Raw genomic sequence first — 23,400 nt, forward strand, 5'->3', positions numbered from 1 at the left:
ACCATTTATTCATCAATAGAATATTTGGGAAGTGGATCTCATTAAAGCGGGAATATTTACCGCCATTATTGCTTCTTTGGAACTGACGCCTCATATGTCACTTCCATTTAATGCTCATGACGCGTGGCATCTTCTGATTGGTTCTACAACTTTTCAGCGTCATTTAGGGGTTTTTTACAGCTTTATCTTACGAAGCGACAACTTCCATCATGACGTTTCCATCATTACACCTTTTTCTTTGACGGTTGCTTCTGAGTATAAATATAGTTTTCGTCTTTGTCTTTCTGATAAAAAGTTTAGAATATTCACTTCTTGTTTTCTTCTTCCTCGTACTATTATGTATTCTTCAAACCCTAACCCTCGAAGAGTCCCCATTGTTTATGACCTTCCTCTTGCTCCTGTTAGAAGTAGAAGAGGAGGAAGACCTTGTCGTTTAGGGTCTTCATCGATATGGGGACCTCCAGTGAGTTCTACTCCACCTTCTAGAACTAGGGGTTCTCTTTCCCATATATCTCCATCTAAAGGTAAAAATTCTAATGAACCCCTTCGTGAGCCTTTGGTAGATGAAATTGTTCCTGTTGAACTATCTTTTTACACTGACAGAGAGTCGATCAGAAATCAAGTTTCTTCTATGTCTTCTTTAGATCGTGTTGATATTTACCCATCTCAAATCACTGAAAGTCCGATCTCTGTTATTCATAGGGATTGCCACTGGAGACATGATTTCCCCATTATAATTCCTAATGCGAACCAAAGGATTACATCTTACTTGACCGGGTTTTCTTTTATGTATACGTACCCTTTTATGCTGAATTTTAAACCCTCCATTGATCCTGTTATCATCGAATTCTATCATTTTTTCGACATTTGTTTAGGACAAATTGGTCCCATTGTGTGGAGGGTTGTTTCATACATAAGGCATTTAACAAATATGGCTAATTTTCCTTTTACTTTCTTCCATTTGATTCATCTCTACTCCCCTAATCTTTTCCGTCATGGGTTTTTCATTTTAGTAGCGAGAAGTAAGAGAGTGTTAGTTAGCCTAGAGGATGATAAGGACCGTGGCTGGTATGCCAGATTTGTTGTTGCCCCCACTGTTGGTTTAGTAGGTGATGAAAATATTCCATTTCCTAAGAAGTGGAATTTTGCACGTAAGTTTTCCTTTTACAGCTTTTTCTATCTTTTCCCTTTATTCTTCCCGCTACCGTTTAACTTTTTCCTGTTTTCCAGCAACCATGAGAACTGTTGATGAAATTCCCAATTTCCGTGGTTGGGTAAGAAAGTTATTGAATGTTTCTCCAATGAAAGGTAGATCTTGGAAAAACCCGTCGCATAGGTTTGGCTAGAAAGTGAAAACTCATGGTAAAGGCTTTTCTCATCTCTTCTTCATACTTTTATTCACCTTTTCTTTAGAATTTGTTTTGATCCTTCTTTTTATCAGGATTTCCCATTCGAGGTATTAGTGTTGGTGCTGTCGTAGCTTCCAGAGTTTTTTTTGGAAAGAGCTCAAGAGATAATCTTAGGTTCTTCATCGAAAAGGAAGGCTGATACGACCCAGGTTCTGAAGAAGAGGAAGAACAGGATGGAAGTTCCTTGATTAAAAGGCCGCGGGCCAGAAGACGCCTCTTTTCAGATGATGAAGCAACTCCTCCCCGTTTTGTCCCCATAACCGAGCCTGTTGAAGCCACCTTGGTGAGCTCTGATGATGACACTCCTGCGACAGCTTGTGACTCTGATGATCAGCTTTTTTATCGTGGGTTTGATAGTGATAATTTGGGTTTAGTTTCTGATGAAGTACCCCTTGCCTCATTTACCATGCATGTTCCTGTGACGTATTCTTTACCAGTTGTGACTACTACCATTGTTGCTCCACCCCAAACTGTTATGACTTCTTCCACAGTTCCCCCTACTACCATCCTTCATACTAAGGTTGGTTCCTCGAGTGGAAGTGGAGAAATGAAGCAGATTATCATCGAGGTTCCTGCCGATGGTAACCTTTTGAGAAAGTCAGGTCGGGATGACGTGTGGTTGAAACCCCTGATCAGTCCAGTTGAGAAATCCAAGCTCGAGAGTCACAACTCTTTGACTTGGATGAATGACATAGTGCAGTCATCATTAAAGGTATTTGTTACTTTTCACACTTTATTACATCCTTCTTTTATTAAGGTTCTTACCCCCCCTTTTTAGATTAATCTTGTTGGCACAGAGATGATGAAGAGGGTTTCTCATACGGGGCAGTTAATTCATGATTATCAGATTGAAGCAGACAACTAGAAAGAACAATATGAAAGCCTTCAACTTGATATGAAAATGCTAGAAGAAAGCAAGTGCACCTTAGAGTAGCAGTTGAAGGTTTTGACTTCAGAGTTAGCAGTTAAGAAAGCTTCCTCAAATAAGGCTGACAAGGACAAAAATCTCCTCGAGACATCATTTTCTGAGCAACTCTCTAAGGACAGTGAAGAGATTAGAGGATTGAAGGCTTTGCTAAGTGAGAAAGAGGTTTACGCCAGCGAACTCGTGAAAACACTTACTCAGACCCAAGAAGATATCCGTGAATCTTCTGATAAGGTCAGTTCTTTAGAGAGTTCACTTGCTCCTCTGCAATCTTTTTATGATACTGCCTTAGCTGAGAATGAAAAGCTCAAAAATGAGATCGATCAGTGGGAGAGAGATTATGAGATTCTTGAGGACAAGACTGCTATTGAAGTGAATTGGGCTATTTTAAACACATGCCACGATACCCTTGTAGAGGCTAGCCAAGAGGGTTTCAACTTGGATTCTGAGTTAGCCAAGATAAAGGAGATCATTGAAAAAGCTCAGCAAGGCCAAGACTTTCAATCTCCCATGGCTGACACTCCTGAGCATGTTGAAGATGATATGGGTATGGTGAATGCCCCAGCTCTTTCAAGTCAACCTGAACCTTCTACTGCTAATGATACCGCTTTAGATCCTTATTCTGCCCCTTAGTGAAAGTTTGTGAAGTGTAATTCCTTTTTTTTCTTCTTGGTGGTTTTACCCCAGTCCCATTTGGGGGTTTGGTTTTTTGAAATGACAAGTCCCCAGACCTTTTCGGGGCATTTTGTATAAATGACAATCAGTTTATGACTAAGTTCATACTTAGTCTAAACTTAATACTATGAAGTTTTTGTTTGACTTAATTATCTTGAGCTTCTGTTTTGCTCTTTTTTGCCTTTATATTTAAGGTTTTGTTTGTTAATTCGTGGGTTTTTGTCTAACCCTTTTTGCATTTTTTGTTTTAAAAAATGCTTTATTAACTTCATGGATATCTGAATCAAACATGAATTTATAAAGAGGACCCTTTTATTCTCGACACTTAATGAAGAAGACGTCTCAACTTCATAATGGTGTAAATATATGAAAAAAGAAATAGAAACACACATGTTTCTTGAAATAACTTTGATAAAGCTTTCATTTGAACTTTGTCAAGTTTAAGTAACATCTTACATGTATTTAAATATCTTTCTATAACTTTTCGTAACTATTTTTATTACAATAGATTTGCAAAAAATGAAATAAAATCCAAGGTTTTTTTATACCCACGACTAAGAATTGCCTTTAACCTAGACATCATAAGATTTTGAAATCTACATGAAGGTTTTTTGACTGGCTTGTGTTATTGGCTCGTGACTTTGCTCTGCACGTGATATATTTGATGAGCAGACTTTTGGGCTTGACTTGAATTTAACTTGCATTCAATCTTCTTTGCCTTCTTTATACATATGTCATATGTATATTATATAGTCACCCATGTGTTTGAGCTTTGAAGTATGAAATCTCGAGCACTTGATTACTCCTTCCATGCGGTCCTTTTCCTGAAAAGGAAAAACATACGGGATTCGGAGGTATGATTTTAGATGAAGACTACTTAACCCATCTAAATTTCTATCATAATAGTTGTAATCCTAGATCGGGAATTTATATTTTTTCCACGTGTCTTGTAGGTCGTGATTCACCACTTAGTACGGGTTAGCTTTTTTCCTATCATCTAAAATCGTTAGTAAAATTTTAACAATTCAACAATAAAATTTTAAAATGAGGGTACCTGCCCATGGATATTTCCTTTCCTTAGAAATAGTATCTCTTCAGATGAACAACATTCCAATGTGAAGGTAGAATCTTGTCATCCATTATTTCCAGCTTGTATGCTCCTTTTTCCTGCGATACAGTGAATCTTATAAGGTCCTTCCCAAGTTGGACTTAACTTTCCTGCATTAGCTGCTCTCGTTGATTGGAAAACCTTCTTGAGTATGAAGTCCCCAATCTTGAAGTATCTGAGACGAGCTTTCCGATTATAGTATCGTTCCATAACTTGTTTTTGTGCTGCCATCCTTATTAGTGCAGTTTCCCTCCTTTCTTCAAGTAAATCTAGGTTTATTCGCATTTATTCTTCTTTTGACTCCTCAGTTATTTGTGTATATCTCGTGCTTGGCTCCCCTATCTCGAATGGGATCAAGGCTTCAGCTCCGTATACAAGTGAGAACGGTGTTTCCCCCGTACTTGTTTTTTTTGTTGTGCGGTAAGCCCATAAAACACCAGGTAATACCTCTGGCCAATTGCCTTTGGATTCCTCCAACCATTTCTTTAAATTGTTGATAATGACTTTATTCATTGATTCAGCTTGTCCATTACCCACCGAACAGTAAGGCGTTGAAGTAATCCTTTTAATTTACCAACATTGAAAAAATTCTGTGATTTGTTCGCCTATAAATTGCAGGTCGTTATCACATACGATTTCCTTTAGTACGCCGTATCGACATATGATGTTTCACAAAATGAAATCTCTGACCTCTTTTTCTCGTACCTGTTTAAAAGCACATGTTTCTACCCACTTAGTAAAGTAATCAGTGAGTACTAGCAAAAATCTTACCTTGCCTTTGGCTAATGGTAGTGATCCCACGATGTCCATCCCCCACTTCATAAAAGGACACAGTGCAATGACCTGATGTAATAATTCTATAGGTCTATGCATATTGTTACCGTATCTTTGGCACTTTTCACATTTAGCCACAAAATATTCCGCATCTTCTTCCATTTTGGGCCAATAATAGCCGGCTCTAATCATGGTTTTCACTAAGGACCTTCCTCTCGCGTGATTTGTACAATGCTCCTTGTGTATTTCCCTCATCACATACTCTGTTTGAGAAGGTCTGAGGCATCTTGCTAGGGGACCACCGTACATTTTACGATAAAGATTGCCTTGCTTTAAACAGTACCGAGCAGCTTTTTTGCGAAGTGCTTGATCCTTTTACTTATCTTCAGGGGCAATTCCATACTACAAAAAGTTACAATCTAGTTCCTCCAATCCCAAGTTAAATTATTGAAATTTACCTCATTTTTGTCTTGATCAAGTACTAAATGAAATAAATGAATTACAGAAGCATTTTCATCATTTGTCATTTCTGCTGCAGATACAAGATTAGCTAGGGCGTCTGCCTCGACATTTTCTTCTCTTGGTAGCTGCACAACTTTCCAGGTTTGGAATTGCCTAACTAGATCACGTGCCTTTTTCAGGTATTGCTGCATGTTTGTCTCTCTAGTTGTATAAGTCCCTAGCATTTGGTTAACTATGATCTGCGAATCGCTTTTGATTACGACATGTTCTATGCCAAGCTTGTGTGCCAATTCTAAACCTGCAATCACAACTTCATACTCTGCCTCATTGTTAGTAACAGGGTGACATTTTATTGCTTGTCGTATTGTTTCACCCGTAGGTGGTACCAAAACAATTCCTAGACCTGCCTTTTTTACATTCGATGAACCATTAGTGAATAAAATCCAAGTTCCTAGATTAGACCCGTTGAATACTTGTAGTTCTTTTTCTGCTTTTAGTTGCATCCCTTGGCTAAAATCGGCCACAAAATCTGCCAACACCTGTGACTTTATTGCAATTCTAGGTTGATATGTAATGTCATATTCACTCAATTCTATGGCCCACTTGGCTAACCTACCTGATAACTCGTGTTTATTTAATATATTACGCAGGAGATATGCGGTTACTACAGAGATGGGGTGGTATTGAAAATAAGGTCTTAATTTCCTAGATGCCATAATTAATGCAAGTACAAGTTTTTCTAGATGAGGATACCAAGTCCCAACATCTAATAATGACTTGCTAACATAGTCAATTGGAGACTGTTTACCTTGATCTTCACGAACTAAAACAGCACTCACCACAACTTCTAAAACAACAAGGTAGATAAGTAATTTCTCCCCATCTTTTGGTTTCGCAAGCAACAGTGGATTTGACAAGTATACTTTCAAATTTTTGAGTGCTTGCTAACATTGTTCTGGCCATTTGAACTGATCTTGCTTTTTTAGAGCTGAAGAGAACATAAAGCACTTTTCTGATGATTTGGAAATAAATCTTCCCAAAGCTGTTATTCTTCCCATCAGTCTCTGTACCTCTTTTTTACTTGTAAGTATATCAGGAATTTCCTTAATAGCTTTAATCTGCGCGAGATTTACTTCAATGCCACGTTAGAAACAAGAAATCCCAAAAACTTACCTGATGAAACGCCAAATGCACATTTCTCGGGATTTAGCTTCATGTTAAATTTACGGAGAATCTGAAATGTATCAGACATGTGTTGAATATGATCCCCTGCTTGTTGTGACTTGACCAGAATATCATCTATGTAGACTTCCATGGTTTTCCCTAAATATTCTTGAAATATTTTGGTCACCAACCTTTGATATGTGGCTCCAGTGTTTTTAAGGCCAAATGGCATTACTTTGTAACAGTAAGTCCTCATGTTTGTTACAAATGAAGTTGTTTCCTCATCTAGGGGATCCATTTTGATTTGGTTATACTCTGAATATGCATCTAAAAAACATAACAATTCATATCATGCAGTAGCATCAATTAGTTGATCTATATGCGGTAATAGAAAAGAATCTTTAGGACAAGCTTTGTTTAGGTCAGTATAATCTACATAACTCGCCACTTACCATTCTTTTTGGTACTACTACAGTATTAGCTAACAAATTTGGATATTTTACCTCGCGGATAGACTCAATTTTTAAAAGTTTTTTCACCTCATCTTGAATCACCTGATTTTTGAAAGATCCTTGCTTTCTTTTCTTTGTTTGACAGGTGGATATGATGGATCTTCATATAACTTGTGAGTCATTACTTCCAGATGTATTCCTGTCATATCAGAATGGGACCAAGCAAAATAATCCACATTAGTTTTCAAGAATTCGGTCAACTTACCTTTTATTTTGTGGCTTAGGTTAGCCCCAATATAGACTTTCCTTTCATGCCAGGGTATGAATAATTATACAGCTTCCAACTCTTCAATCGTCGTTTTGATGTTTTCATTTTCTTTCGGTTCTTGGATGGAATCGGGCCTCGAGTATACATCTATCCACCCGTGTTTAGTTGAGGCTTGTGTTGCAGCATCCTTAACTAGATTTTGTAATTACTATTTTTCTTCATTTTTTGCGCTTGAATTTGCTAAGTAGTTGATGCTCCTAGATGTCTATTGATCATCGCGGATTTGATGTATTCCCCATTGTGAAGGGAATTTAATAACTTGATGTAGGGTAGATGGCACACCGTCCATTTCGTGAATCCATGGTCTACCGAGAATCATATTATAAGCCATATCCATCTCTACCACCTGAAATTTCGTATCTTTGACAACTCTTTCTGCGAACGTTGTGAGTATTACCTCCCCTTTTGTTACGACGCTTGAATTGTCAATACCAGATAAAGTATGCGCCTTGGGTACCAGCTTATCTTCAGCTTGCATTTCGTTTAACACTCTTAGGAAAATGATGTTCACGGAGCTACCTGGATCAATCAAAACTCATTTAACATTAGTTTCATGTACAAGTAGAGATATTACCAGTGCATCATTGTGTGGAGTTAGTACGCCATCTATATCTGCATCATCAAATGTAATACTTTCTTCTTCCAAAATACGTCGAACCTGCTTTCCGTGTGTGATTGTAATCTTTGAAACTTTCTTGGCTGTCGTATATATCACGCCATTAATTTCTTCTCCTCTACTTATAATGTTAACGGTCCTTTTTGGTGAATGAGGTTTAGGGGGCTCCTGCGTGTTCTTCATATACGCTTGCTTACCTTTTTCACTAAACAATTCGGTTAGATATCCTTGCTTTAATAAATGGTCAACTTCACCTTGCAGCAATCTACAATCTACCGTTTTGTGACCATGATCGTTGTGAAATTTGCACCAGAAATCAGGATTTCGCCTATTCGGGTTTGATCTCATTTCCTTTGGCCACCGCACCTTATCACCCAAGCTTCTTAATACTGCTACTAACTCTGATGTGCTAACATTAAAATTGTAATCACCAAATTTTGCCTTCGAGCCTCTATCATTATCCCGCGTCTCTCGTACGTTTCACTCTTTTCCAAACCTTGACAATGAGCCTAACTCTCTATCTCTTGATCTATGATCGTACCTCGAGTTATCCTGCTCTGAACGCGAGTCTCTTCCTACTGGTCCCATGTAGGGATCGTATCTATTTTTACCGGACCTTTTTTCAGTTTCAGCACGTCTCGAGCTTACCCTCTCCTCTTTTTGAGAGCGAGAGATTGTATCTTTTTTCATCCTCAACTTCGTGTTGTATCTGTTGTAAACATCATTCCAAGTTGTTGCTGGAAATTCACGTTGACTTTCCTTGAGTCGTCTCGTGGCTTCTGAACTCTTCTCATTTAAGTTACTGGCAAAAGCAATAGCTGCCCAGTTATCAGGTACGCACGACAACATCATCCTTTCACGCTAGAATCTGTCTACGAATTCTCTGAGCAACTCCGAATCTTCTTGCTTTATTTTGAAAATATCCTCCTTTCTTTTTTTGACTTTTTGATCTCCCGAGTGTGCTTTGATAAATGAATTTGCAAGCTCAGCAAAAGAATTTATAGAATTTTTGGGTAAAAGAGAATACCATGTTAATGCTACCTTAGTGAGCGTTCCATCGTATTTTGGAATATCGGGCATATTGAATTTCTTGTATGGTCAAGTTGTTGCCCTTTACACCAGTTGTAAATGCAGTCACGTGATCTCATGGATCAGTTGTTCCATCATATTTTGGAATATCGAGCATATTGAATTTCTTCGGAATCGGTAGAGGAGCAGCACTGGGCTTCCAAGGTTGTTGTGAATATTTGACCATATCTATTCCCTTGATTATAGGCAGTACTCCAGGTATTTGCTCTATGCGGTCGCTTTGCTCCTTGAGCTGTTTCTGCAAAGTTAATACTAAATTTTGTAAATCAGAATTGATTATGTTACCTGGTTCTCCATCACGAGACTCGTCAGGAGTTTCGCCACTGCCTAAATTAACGAGTCCAGAACGACGGTTTTTCAAAGTGTTGTTATTTAGCGTTGGTGTTGGGGGTGCAACCGACAACTGGCTGGTAAAAGCCTATAGGGCGTTATTGACCTATTAAGCAATTAATTTCTTAAGAGCTTCATCGAGGGCTTGTTCATTTGCAACTCTGTCATTTTGATTTGATTCAGATCCATTTGGAGTCCCCTCCCGTAACTGTCGCTGAGAATGTTGTGGCGAAGGAGGTGAGGTTCTATCATCTGGATCGTTCATTTGATGATGTGGATCTTGAGGTGGTAAATTGTGTTGGTTATTATCGTTGACATTCAACATGATTATTTTTTATAGAAGAATCGATTTGGAAAGCAGACGATTATCAGCTTCCCGGTAACGGAACCAATTTGCTTAACCAAAATAGGAATTTTGGTCAAATCTTATTTTTAGAAGAACTCGGGTTACTGATAATCAAGTAGAAATAGGAATAATTGATGTAAATAATAATTGAATAGAAAGCAAAGTAAATCAGTATATTCCAATAGTATTTCGTGTCCTTACAAATGTTCATTCCTCATCTTTTATAGCTATTTCTAAGTAATACGTTTTTCTCCTTTCATAATGGAGTCATTATGGACAATCAATGGCATTTAATGTAACGTTATAATTGGTAATCATAATTGATTTAATACAAATTATATAACATTTTCCATAATTAATGCCTATTAATTACCAATAATACGTATCTATACCCCTTTTGCTATTTAGGTTCATTCTTCTGATGCGTCTTCAAAATACCAAGAGGTCCGAGCACCTATCCCTTCTATTTTTCTTGGATCTCTTCCCCGTGCCTGCTAAAGCTCGTGCTTCTTCAACTATCCTTTGCCAACTGTCATTCCTTTACCAGTCCACGTGTCATGACGTGTCACCTCATAATTAATTATAATCATGGGCTTAATTTTTTCCAATACAATAATGAAGTAAGATGGTGACTCCGAGGCCTGCAAACGTCAAGTAGGTATACCTTGAACTCTCCCACCACGCAGACGCAACTCTCAACAACACAATCGGAATACCTGGATCTGCACAAAAATGTGAAGAAGCGTAGCATGAGTACACCAGAACGGTACAAGTAAGTATCAAGTCTTACCTTGGTAGAGTGGTGACAAGGCCAGGTCAAGACACCTACTAGACATAGAAACTTGTTCAATATATACATAAGCTAACAATGGACCGAACCTCAATGTAATACCAACGGCGAAAAATTATTGATTTACAACCAACAATGAAGTAATATAAATATAAATGACAGCAAGTAGTAAACGAATAATAAAGAAACAACATAGTCAGATCAACGATGAGATGTAAATGAACTCAAATAAGAAACACAGATGACAACTCAAATAATCAAATTGCTCCCAACGCATGGACTTACAACAAAAATTACCCCGAAGCACCACACCTCATAAACCACAAGTCATGGACCACACTTGTGATGAGCCAAAAGGTCATCTTATGTTTTAGAACTCAATCCCGTGTTTCAAGGCCTCCATAACCTAATTTTTTTTCCTTCTCAATTCGCGTGCACAGTCCGGGAGCATTTCCAGAAAGCCTTTATGTGAAAATTTGAGAAAATAATAATTTTTGCTTTTAAAAGTTGATTTAGTTGATTTCGGTCAACGTTTTGAGTAAATGGACTCGGACTCGCATTTTGACAGTCTCAGTGGGTCTGTATTAAAATATGAGACCTGAGCGTATGCCCGGAATCGGATTTGGAGGTCCCTAGCCTGAGTAATGATTTTTGTTAAAAATTATAAATCTGAAAATCTAATGATTTAAAGAAATTGATTAATGTTTGATCTCGTTGGTATCAGGCTTGTATTTTGGTTCCGGATCCCGGTACAGGGTTAATATAATATTTAAGTCATGTTTGTGAAATTTGGTGAAAATCGGAGTTGATTAGACGTGATTCAGGCATCCGGTTGAGAAAAGATGAATTTCAAGTGTTCTTAAGAATTTCAGGTGATTTGGTGCTAAATTCATAATTCTAGGTATTATTTTGGCGATTTGATCGCACAAACAAGTTCGTATGATATTTTAAGACTTGTGTAGATGTTTGGTTTGGAGCCCCGAGCGCTCAGGTGAGTTTCGGATAGGATACAGGATGTTTTGGAACATAGAAAATTTTGCTGGTATAGCTGAACTTGTTGCAGGCCTCTGATCTCGCATTTGCGAGATCAGGCATCACAATTGCGAACCCTACATGTTCCGCATTTGCGAGGCTTTCATCGCAAATGCGAAGAAAATCTGGGCCAGTAGTTCTCGCATTTGCGAGGTTATCTTCGCAATTGCGAAGGGAGTCTGGGAGGGATAAGGATCGCAAATGCGATGTTATACTCGCATTTGCAAGGTTCAGTGATCGCAATTGCAATACTTTCATCGCATTTGTGAAGGCAGTAGGATTGTAAAGGGCTTCGCAATTGCGATAACACCTTCACAAAATCCATCCATGAGGCTTCTTGGGACTAAGAAAATAACATGTATCATGTGTTTGGGCAACGACATCACATGCTTCTCCCTCTTGTTTGCTAAAAAAGAGAACCCAATTAAATAGGAAGACGGAGGGAAATAATTAGGACTACTTACATTGCACCTCTCATTGGCATATTCTATGTCTAAGGTTCCAGTTAAGTAGTGTAAACAATGTAACAAGTTTCCAATTGTGAGAAGAAGAGGCCTAACATGATGTAGAATAGCCTGTCAATATAGCCCAAGATGACTGCCTATCATTTCAACCCCAAAAGGGAGCTAGGCTTTGAGGGAGGAGGATATGTAGGCAAGTCATCCTTGGCTAATAAACAAAGACTCTTCTCTTCAGGTAAGCCCTCTCTTCTATGCATTTTAGTTTTTCTTGAAAGCCTTAACATGAGTTGTGCACAATTTGTTTCTTCTTGGTGCTGTATTTATAGCTCAAAAAGAAATTCCATATTCATGTTGGCACAAAGTGTTTGACCTTTCATTGCCAATTTGCTTAGTCCATAAAATGCTTCTGTCTCTTCTTCTACACAGTTCTGTTGCATTCCTGCAAGAATATATTCTTTGTAGTTGAATGAAGCTTCAAAGTTATCTGCCTCTTTGGTTCATTCTGACCAGAAAATGAGGATTATGGAATGTCAACTAATAGAATTTTATCATATAGCTGCTGTAACCGAATCTTAAGCTGAAAATTGGATGCAAATTGGTCGGGAATCAAATATCAGCTGTATAACAAGTTGACCATCAAAACCTTTCCAAGATGTATTGCTGCCTATGTCTTTCAACTAATTGTGATTTCATACTTCATGCCAATCTAGTCATTAATTTTCAAAATTACAAAGAAAATGATGAAAAAGAGCAAGCAAATCACATTCTAATTTAAATTAAAAGAAGAAAATACTTAAATACCACTACATTCAAGATGATTTAACCTTGTCTGGGTCAAAAGTTTTCCAATTTCTAACCTGAAAATAAATATAACGAGAGAAAGGGTATAAACTTGGGCTCTAACCCATCGATAAACAAAAACAAATAAGTAGGGATATTTTAAACATACACAATTAGAATGTAATGAGAGTGGGTGGTATTTTCCAAGAATTCTTTCATGGCTTTTCTCTTCTACTCTTAACCTTTTAGTAATCCTGCATGAACGAAATTTCTTTATGAACATTTAGTTTCTCATTCGTATGCAATCGATAATCATCTAGCATAGCAATTTAGAATTCTACAGTAACAATAGTTGTTCTTACTGATTCTATCTCCTTGGTAATCCCCGAACTGGCTTATATATGTGGCTTTCCTCCTTGATTAATTGAATATGGTGATGCTTTCAGTAAATTACACCCTCACGTGCAATATAATTGAACGGGCTAATTATGCCGTCACTGTTGCTACATTGAAATAGACGCACTAAGCTAGTAATAGTTTGTTGAGGAATTTTAGAAACCATTATAGTTAAGTGGCTATTAACTTCATATAGCATATACGTATTTACTTCCTATAGCTAATATTTCGTTGCTAACCTTTCTGTATTCAATATATTCGCGTTTTTGTATTCATAAATACAATCGTGTAATTCGCCTAATAAATAAGGAGTACAACTATATAATAACGGACATAGCAATTAATTAGCGTGTATCACTCCTAAACAATCTCAATCCAATCAATTCAAACACGTCTCATTATCATGCCATAAATATAAGATTTTTTCGGACGTTTAACAAAAAAAAATAAAAAATAGAGCATTGTATTCAGCATCAATGCTCTGATTTTGATTCCTCCCTTCCATGTTTCTTTATTTTGTTAAAGAATTTGTATTTCGATACTTGAACTGATGAATTATACGTGAGTTGAAACTTTTGTACTTTTAGGTTTCTTGATGTATTTGATTGTTCCTGAATGATTGTATTAAAGGTATATGGATACATACAGTACGTATGATTATGTTTCCCCACACATTAAATAATTGTTGTATTATTAAACTAGGTTGTTTACATTGATTGAATGTATATGTATTTCCATGGACAATATACTGCCTGCACTTAACTATTGTATCATAAAGTGGATACATGACATGCATATATACAGTAAGTATATAGATGCATCCATACATACTATATGTATATGGATGTGTTAAACACAACTAGGTGGTAACAATATATTCAGCATATTCAAAACAGGTTGTTGTTGGACTTCAAAATACAGATAAATACAAGTACATATGAATACATCATTTTTTGAGTATTTAAAACACAATAAAGAAAAAATACAGGCTTGAATCATGAGAAAATTGATACAGTACTATCAGTGTATGTGTATGTGTATGTTACATACATCCTGAACACACTGGCTATATACAAAATATTTCAAAAGTTAATTATAACCACTATATAGAATAAAATAAGGCAAGTGAAATGAATACAAATGTAGATTTTGGAATCAACTATTCTGAAAATCCAACAAATACAATCTGGAAAACCATGAGAAAATTCAGTCATAAGCTGAAATACAATCTGGAAAATATAAAACTATTCGATCACTATTTTTACAGATGTATCTGATTCTGCAGGGAAATTAGGTCCGAGTTGAGAAGGGCCATATCGAGTCCGAGACATAGCTGGAAAAGGAGCAAACGAGTTGGAAATCATGGACGAGAAAGTGTTACCTTCCAATTGGAATGCGGTACACTTGAAGAAATACTACTTTTGAGCAAGTACCCACAGTCAGTTATCTCTTAATTCATTATTTATTTGTTCATATAAATTTTACTAACTTTTTTATATGATAGGTAAAAAAAACTAACCCAAACCAGATGATGACATTAGACTCAAAAACACACACGAACTATCTAATTATTTTCGATCAAGATTACAATAATTCTAATGGGAAGGGTTAAACAGTCTTCATCTGAAAAATTCCCCCGAGTCCAGCCATTACTAAATATACACGGTCTTAATTAAAAAAGAAGGCCCATTTATACAATCGACACTAATGAAGATGACGTCTCATCTGCATGTTGACGTAAAAATATGAAGTAATTTGACAAGTTTTATTTGAATTTTTAAGATAAATACTCATATACATCATTTTTACAACTATTTTTTGTGGCAGAATTACAAGTAGATTTTGGGAATATTCAACTCGTGACGATTTTCGTAGTCTCAACTTAATAGCTCTTGAATTTTTTTGTTGAATCTTCAATTCTTCACTTCCCATTCGATCTTCGAGGTTGAAAGTTTTCTTCTTCAAAGTCTCGTTGAGAATTGTTCTTCAAAATTTCTTTAAATTCTTGAGATATTTTTGTTCAATGTTTCTTCCATATCTTATTCCATATACACCCCCCACCCCCACCCCACCCCCGCCGTGTTTGATTTTGAAGTATGAAAATTTGAACACCGGATCAACTTCTCTCCTTGGTCCTTTTCCTGAAAAGGGATTACGCACTGTTTCCAGAAGTTGGCGTCGTATGATAGCATCCTTATATGACCGCAACTTTGTACAATCACTTTCTACAAACAAATACTGTGCATTCTGTAACCAAGTTTTCCGTCCTGTATATTGTGAAATCTGCTTTGGCCTCCACCCTCTTTTCCAAATTGCTGCTGACGAAAGTTTTACAGAATTCTATTTGTTCGTACCGCGTACTCACACTTCTTTCAATTTGTCTTATGCTATTTTAGAGTCAAGATTATTAACTGTCCTGCATTTAAAATGGTATATATTTGAGGAGGAAAAATTTGAGGAGTTTCATTCATTGAAAGAGATATATTTTGATTACGTTTCTATTTCTCCTACAAATTTGTTCAAGCTTATCAATGGTTCCCTTTTATTGTTGAGTTAACTTTAAAAGATTGTTATAATGACAAATATTACCTATCTCCCATCTCACTGCCGGATATGAATGAACTTAAAAATGTTCATGTGAGTAGCACTGACATTGAGTCAATCGAAACAAAAACTCAAAATCTGCTGGAGTTTCACTTGTTTAGTTCATCAATATCGGCGCTAAAACTTGATTTTCACGCGTGTACTAAGCTACAAATACTGAAAATATATTGTGAATACATTCCCATCTGCTTTCCTAAAGAGATTTCCTCATCATTCTCGTGTCTTAAATCCTTGTTTCTTCTTTTATGCAAAATATAAATAAAAAAAAAAAAATCAAACTTTTGAGTCCTGAACCGGAGAATTTGAACTTAAGTGACATGGTTAACTTGATGATACTATCATCGCTTATCGCCTCGGCATCTAACTTCCGCATAGCATAGTCCCAAAAAAGTCCACCATATCTTTGCCGGAGTAAATTAGGATCAAAGGCTGTTTGTGGAACCAATCCACACTCAAATACTCTCCATATGCTTGAGCAAATACTCTGATGAAGTGGGTGTTTAACAAAGAATTTTAATTCCTGTATACAAACACCACAAAATTAAATACATGCTTGAAATACAAATAAATACAACTAGGTGGTTATAGTACTTTTAGTGTATTCAAAATATATGATTTCTGACTTCAAATACAAATAAATACAAGTATATCTGAATACATTATTTGCATAGTATTTAAAATACAGCAGAAACAAGATACAAAGCTTGAATCATGAGAATAGTGATATAGTACTGTTAATGTATTCAAAATAGTCATTTGCTGAATTCAAATACAGATAAATACAATGATATACACAACAAAAAAAACATGTACGAACTAAATTCATCGTATGAAGATAAACGCTCAGATATCTCCAAATATATAATGTATAAAAAATCAAAAAAATTGAGTCTATGCATATATAAAATGACATATTATACAACCGCCTCTTGAGTGATGCGCAAATCAAAAGATGACCCATCAAAATTGAGAGTTTTAGTGGATATACCTCGTGTAAACATTTTAGGCGTGCTCAAATCAGCCATTAATGTCAACAATTGAAGTTTCTTATGAAAATCCTAACAGTGGCAGAAATTAAAAAGAGAGTAAAAAGAAAAAAAGAATGGCAGAGAAATAAGAAATAACTACCCAAAAGCTTTATCAATTTGCAAGGAACCACGATTTTTAGGAGCAAAATTGTGGTGGATTCATGGAGAAATTCACGCTTGAATTTCATTTGAGAATCATGCTGAGAGAGAGATAGAGAGAGAGAGAAACCGTGTGCTAACTAAAGGAGAAAAGAGAATGTAACTGGCGTATTTCACGCTTATACTGTAGTATACATAATAAATGTGTATTTTGCTATTAAATATAAAAGGTGGCTATAAATAATAATATTTTAAAAGTATTTTTGTTTATAATAAATAGGGTGCAATAGTTAGCTATAGGATGTAAAATTTCCTAGTATATTTGATTATGCAATCCCTTTTTATTGCTTGCATAGTTATAATATGTGTGATGACTCGATAGATCATCTTGAGTTTTAGAACTTAATTATGTATTTTGAAACCTTAAATACCTCATTTTAGCGTTCCTCGATGTGCGTGCGCAATCCAGGTACTTTTTCGGGAGGCTTTTAAGTTAAAAATCTGATAAAATATGAAATTTTGCCTTAAAAATCTATTTGAGTTGACTTCGGTCAACATTTTAAACAAACGGACCCGGATTCGTATTTTGATGGTCCCGATGGGTCTGTATCATAATTTAGGACTTGGGTGTATGCCTAGAATCGAATTCGCAGGTCCCTAGCTCGAGTTATCGCTTTTTGTCGAATATTAAAGTTTAAAGGTTTAATGATTTATAAGAATTGACCAATATTTAACTTTAGATACCGGGTCCGTATTTTAGTTTTGGAATTTAGAATAGGTCCATTACTATATTCATGATTTGTCTATCAAATTTGGTGGAAAACGGAGTTGGTTTGACATGATTCAGACGTCTGTTTGTTAAAATAGAAGTTCATAAGTTTTCTTGAAAAATTTCATTTGATTTGGTGTCCGATTCATAGTTCTAGGTGTTATTTTTGCGATTTGATCGCGCGAGCAAGTTTTTATGATATTTTTGGACTTGTGTGAAATTTTGGTTTGGAGCCCCAAGGGCTAGGGTGGGTTCCAGATAGACTATGGAGTGCTTTGAACTTATATGGACTGCTGGTGCATCAGATATGCAGACTCTGCAATTGCGAGGCATGGCTCTCAAATGCGAGCCTTGCATTTGCGAAGAACATTTCCCATTTGCGCGCATTGGGCTGGGGGTGGACTTTCGCAATTGCGAGATTCGGAGTCGCAATTGCGAGATTCGGAGTCGCAATTGCGATCCCCGCATATCCGCATTTGTGAACATTTGTTTGCATTTGCGAAGGCAGCATGAATGTTCATACTTAGCATTTGAGAAGGTTTATCTGCATTTGTGGGTTCACAATTGCGAATACTGGGTCTCAATTGCGACACCTGCACCTGATCAAAATCTACATTTGATGAGATTTTTGTTCATTCTTCAAAATTTCAAAACTAGAAAACGCTAGAGGTGATTTTTCTAAGAACTCTTCTTCCCCAATTCATTGGTAAGTGATTCTAATTTATTTTCTTTCAATCTTCCATTACATTTCATAAGTTTTCAACCTAAAATCTAGGATTTTCATGGTGAAAAATTGGGGGTTTGGGTAGAATTAGGATTTTTGCAAAATTAGAATTTAGACCTCAAATTGAGGTTGGATTTCGAAATAAATTACATAATCGGGCTAGAGGGTGAATGGGTAATTGGTTTTGGTCCGAATTTTAGGTTTGGACCAAGCGAGCGCGGGGTCAATTTTTGACTTTTTGGGAAAAAATGTGGAAATTTTATGCATTGTAATTGATTCCTTTAGCAATATTTGATATTATTGAGTCAATTGTGGTTAGATACAAGTGGTTTGGAGGATGATTTTAGGAAAAAGTCTCTGTAGAGCTCTGAATTGACTGGAGTGAGGTAAGTGTTGAGTTTAACCTTGACTTGAGCGAATTTGGGACCCTCGGATTATGTGCTATATGAATTTCATGTGTTGCAGCGTATATGCGAGGTGACGAGTGTTTGTAGCAGCTAAATTGCTTATTCTTTCCCTGAGTTTTTTGCTTTCTTTAATTATCTCCTTTCCTGTCTTAATTGTTATATGCTCTAAATATCTTCTATGTTTATTTGCTACCTGTGAATCAATGTTTTCTCCTGGTAATGATGTTAGATCTTTTCATAGTTTCATGATTTTATGCTATTTTCTTTAACTGACTTACTTGCACCTTCTAATTGTCAATTACTAAACTTGTCTTGCTGTGTAGTATTACTTATGTGAATTGCCATGTTGTACAAGGTTTCCTTGCTGGTTCATCATTGACCGTAAAGGTTCTTGTGATTTGAATTATTGATTTGATGTGCTCATTAAATATTTGGAACTGATATGGTGGGATCGGGTTGCACACCGCAACAAGTAAAATAAGTGTGGATTTATATGGTGGAATAATTGTGAATTTGTACTGATACAATGGGATCAGGTTGCACGCCGCAATATGTGGAATAAGGGTGGATTGATACGGTGAAATAAAGGTGAATTATGATACTGATATTATTATATAGTAGGATCGGGTTACGCACCGCAACATATATATATATATATATTATTGTTGTTGATGTTGTTAGGGTGAAATAAGGGAGGATTCTATATTGTACGGTGGGATCGAATTGTGCGCCGCAACAGTCTTTGTGTTTCTACTTCCTTGAGTTGTGTTGGTTTTCAGTATTTTCATTTGAAACTTTAAGGACTGGAATTCTGAACGACACGGGCTTATTTTTGAGGTGGTAGCTATTATTTTCAGTTGACTGTCTTATTTCGTTCCATATTTCCTTTTCTGCCTTTATTATCAACTACGTTCAGGTTGTAGTGTGAGTGACCTACCTTAGCCTTGTCACTACTCGTCGAGGTTAGGATCAGCACTTACAAAGTACATGTGATCGTTGTACTTATACCACACTCTGCACTTCTTGTGCAGATTTTGGAGTCGGTCCAGTGGTGGATATTAGCGTGCTCGGATTGGATAGCTTGTGGAGACTTGAGGTACAACTGCTCAGTGCCTGCAGCTCGTGGAGTCCCCTTCCCTTTTTAATTAGATGTGTACTTTCCTTTCAGACAACTTTATATTATTTCAGACCCTTATTTGTACTATTCTAGTAGCTCGTGCACTTGTGACACCTTTTCTAGGGTTGTTTAGATGTTTGGCTATTTTAGTTTCCGCACTTTTACTTTGGATTATTATGGTTATTTCAGTTCTTTATCATTAAATAAATTTTAAATTGTTAAAAATGGATAAAAATATTCTAACATTGGCTTGCCTAGCTAGTGAAATATTAGGCGTCATCACGGTCCCAACGGTGGGAATTTCTGGTCGTGACAAGTTGGTATGAGAGCACTAGGTTGCATAAGTCTCACGAGTCACAAGCAAACTTGGCCGAGTTTGGAGGATCGGTACGGAGACGTTTGTGCTTATCTTCAAGAGGCTATGGAGTTAGGAACAATTTCATTTTTATTCTTCTCTATTGTGCGATTATTATTCTATCGTTGAAGATTGAACTCTTCTACTCTTGATCTCTCGCAGATGGCGAGAACACACATCGCATCTTTAGCTGGACAACAGCCACATCCCCCAGCAACAGCTCCTACGAGGGGCAGAGGTCGAGCGCGAGGTCGCACCAGAGGCTGAGGCAGGGGCAGAGCTCAGCCTAGAGCTCGAGCAACAACACCAGCAGTGGAGCCTCAAGTAGATTTTGATGTGGAGATTCCAACTCAGACTGTACCTGTTGGATCAGCTCAAGTCCCAGAGGGGTTCATCGTCACCTAGTGCTTCAGGACGCTTTGGTCCGTTTGGTAGGCCTTATCTAGAGTGTGGCCCAGGCTATTACATTTCCTATGGCACCAGCCCTCTCTCAGGCTGGGAGAGGAGCACAGACTCCCGCTACTCACTCTCCAGAGCAAATGGCTCCCCAGTATCAGACTCAAGAAGTCCCGCCAATTGAGGTAGTCCAGCCAGTTGTTGTGGCACAAGCCGATGATAGACTTGCCATGTCTTCTAAGGGCTTATTGAGATTGGACAAGTTTACATAGCTCTTCCCAGATCACTTCACTGGTGCACATTCGGAGGACCCATAGGATTATCTTGACCGCTTCCATGAGGTGTTGCGGAACATGGGCATAGTTGAGACTAATGGGGTTGATTTTGTTGTATTTCAGATGACTAGCTCCGCCAAGAGGTGCTGGAGAGATTATATGTTGACCAGACCAGCTGAGTCGCTGATCTCGTCCAATTTCACACCTCAATTTAAGGTTATGAAATGGTCGATTGCAATAGTAATACCCAACAAGGAGTCGGGGTCGAATTTCACAGGGAGCTATACGTGGGATTTAAGAGTATAGATTGTAGTGTATGAGTATGAACTATCTCAAATTACACTTCCAAAAATTGGTGCTTGCTCTATGTCTATTCTAATTTAAGATTGCAAGATTAAGTAATGAAAATAGGAAATTATTTTTGTTGTTATTTTTCAAATGATGTAAAAGGCCTAGGTCTATGACCTTCACTTAAGTGTTTGCCTAACGGGTTGTAAACTTTAAGGCTTGATTTATTGGTCGGGGTGTATTATAGCTATCAACACTCGAGTACCCACTCAATACCTCTCGGTCAGAGAGTGAATTTGCCCAATTTGGCTTTCTCAAGTCCAAATAGGTGTTGAACAAAACGGTTGATACAAATATCACGTCAAGTTTTACTATATCTAGATTCAACCCTTTAATTGAGACTATCATTCTCTTGATTTACCGCAATTTCTTGTTAGCCAAGTTTTCCTAGAATAAGTCTCTCTTTCTCAAGTAGAGACCAAGTCAATTAAGCATGAACTAATATTTGCAACCATTAATTCTATAATTAAAAAGAAAGCACAAGGGTAAATAATAAATAATCAACCATAAACAAGCAATAAATCAAACACCCATTAAGTTTACACTCTAGGGTTGTGTCACAACCTTAGTGAAAATCTAGCTACACATGCTTAAAACAGAAGAAATAGAAGAAGAAATGATAGTTAAACCCATATTGATAATTAAAATAATGAAATCTATGTTCAAAAAGATCAAAATGGCAGAAACTACTAAAGAGAGTAAAGAAAAACTACTACTGTAGTTGCTGAGGTCAAAACATGATCTAAAAAAGTGACACTCTTCTATTTTAACAAAGCTAAAATTTTCGGACAAAAATGCCCTTTCTGAGGTTCTGCGGCTACACAATTCCATGTGCGGTTCGCACTTTTCTTCAGCCTGACAGGATTGGAATCTTGTGGCCGCATAATTCTGAACCGCGGCCATAGCTCTTTCTTTCTGCGGTCCGCACATTTCTGAGTGCGGCTGCACATGGCTCATTTGCAGACCACACATTTGTGCCTGCGGCCGCATAGCTAATCTTTTGTGGCCGCACAATAATTGTGCGGTCTGCAATTCTGTTGAACTTGAGATTTAGGTTTTCTGAACTTTTTCTCTTGCCTAGCTTCTGCGGGTGTCCATTTCATGTGCGGACCACATGTTTCACAGATTTCTGATATGTTTCTCTTCACAATCTGCGGCCGCAGATGATATTTTGCGGTTCACAATTTAAGCTTCCGTGTCTGTTTTGTCCTTGAGTTCAGATCACTCCTTCTTGAGTTGGATTTCATCTTGGAGGCTCATTTTCCAATATACCTGCAATTAAGCATATTTCATCAGTTTTTGGGAACAAAATTTAATGCTTTTGGACTAAAATGGAAGCTAAAAGGCGCTAATAAGTAGTCAAAATCCCCATTTATCAACTCTCCCAAACTTAAGCTTTTTCTTGTGTTCAAGCAAATAAGGTAATTCCCATTTCCACAATTTAAGAGCTATTCCAACTAATCAAAGATGCATCAATCACCCATCTATTGGGACCAACAATTACCCACAATACTTATGAGTTATCAACAGGGCATCAAGTTGAACTTTTAAGCACAAATAGTTCTAATGTGACACTTGAGCATCAAGAGTTGGCTTTATTCATCAAGGAAGATCGCTCTTTCTTGTAGGTCATTGTGGATCCCAAAATCGTCCTCCTATAGTCTCCGTTAGCATATATTACTTAAGAATGTAGTACTCAATCCAAAGGTTTTTGAAAAGTTCGCTCATCTCTCTCAAAAGATTGTCACAAGTACGGCTCTAAGTACCATAGGCTTGCCCCTCATGTAGATCACCATTAATATAAGTTCACTCAGCTTGAAATCACGTAGGGCTTTTTCACAATGCAATGAAGGCTTTTGAACTAAGGTTGGATATGTTGTAATAGAACGGGTTCATCTTTCCTTAAGCACTCCATTTTCTCTTATCGACTCATGTTTTGCCAACTCTTTGAGGCATTTTCTTTTCCTTAGGGGATCTAGAGAGACCTAACATCACTCTTTCTTAGTCAGGATATTCATTTTCTCCTTCTTTGTTTTCTCTATGCTTTGCATCGTTACTTTTCTTTGAATCCCTTCAACTCTTCAACTTATTCACTTTCTATTTTTCTCTTTGTTCTTTCTTTCTTTTTCTTTCCTTTCCCT

General features: G+C 37.0%; 1 protein-coding gene across 1 annotated transcript; it reads right to left on the minus strand.

Moving 5' to 3' along the window:
* Positions 1-7,832: 7,832 nt before the first annotated feature.
* On the minus strand, positions 7,833-8,261 carry LOC104244324 (uncharacterized). Its single transcript, XM_009799730.2, has one exon. It carries the CDS (start codon positions 8,259-8,261, stop codon positions 7,833-7,835), a length of 429 nt encoding a protein of 142 aa, XP_009798032.2.
* Between the last annotated feature and the right edge of the window lie 15,139 nt (positions 8,262-23,400).

The sequence above is a fragment of the Nicotiana sylvestris genome, chromosome 8 (genome assembly GCF_000393655.2).
Source record: "Nicotiana sylvestris chromosome 8, ASM39365v2, whole genome shotgun sequence".
In the NCBI taxonomy this organism is placed as follows: domain Eukaryota; kingdom Viridiplantae; phylum Streptophyta; class Magnoliopsida; order Solanales; family Solanaceae; genus Nicotiana; species Nicotiana sylvestris.

Bases quoted from the DNA above. Each gene is read 5' to 3' on its own strand.
- LOC104244324 (XM_009799730.2), bottom strand. From the start codon at position 8,261: ATGAGATCAAACCCGAATAGGCGAAATCCTGATTTCTGGTGCAAATTT.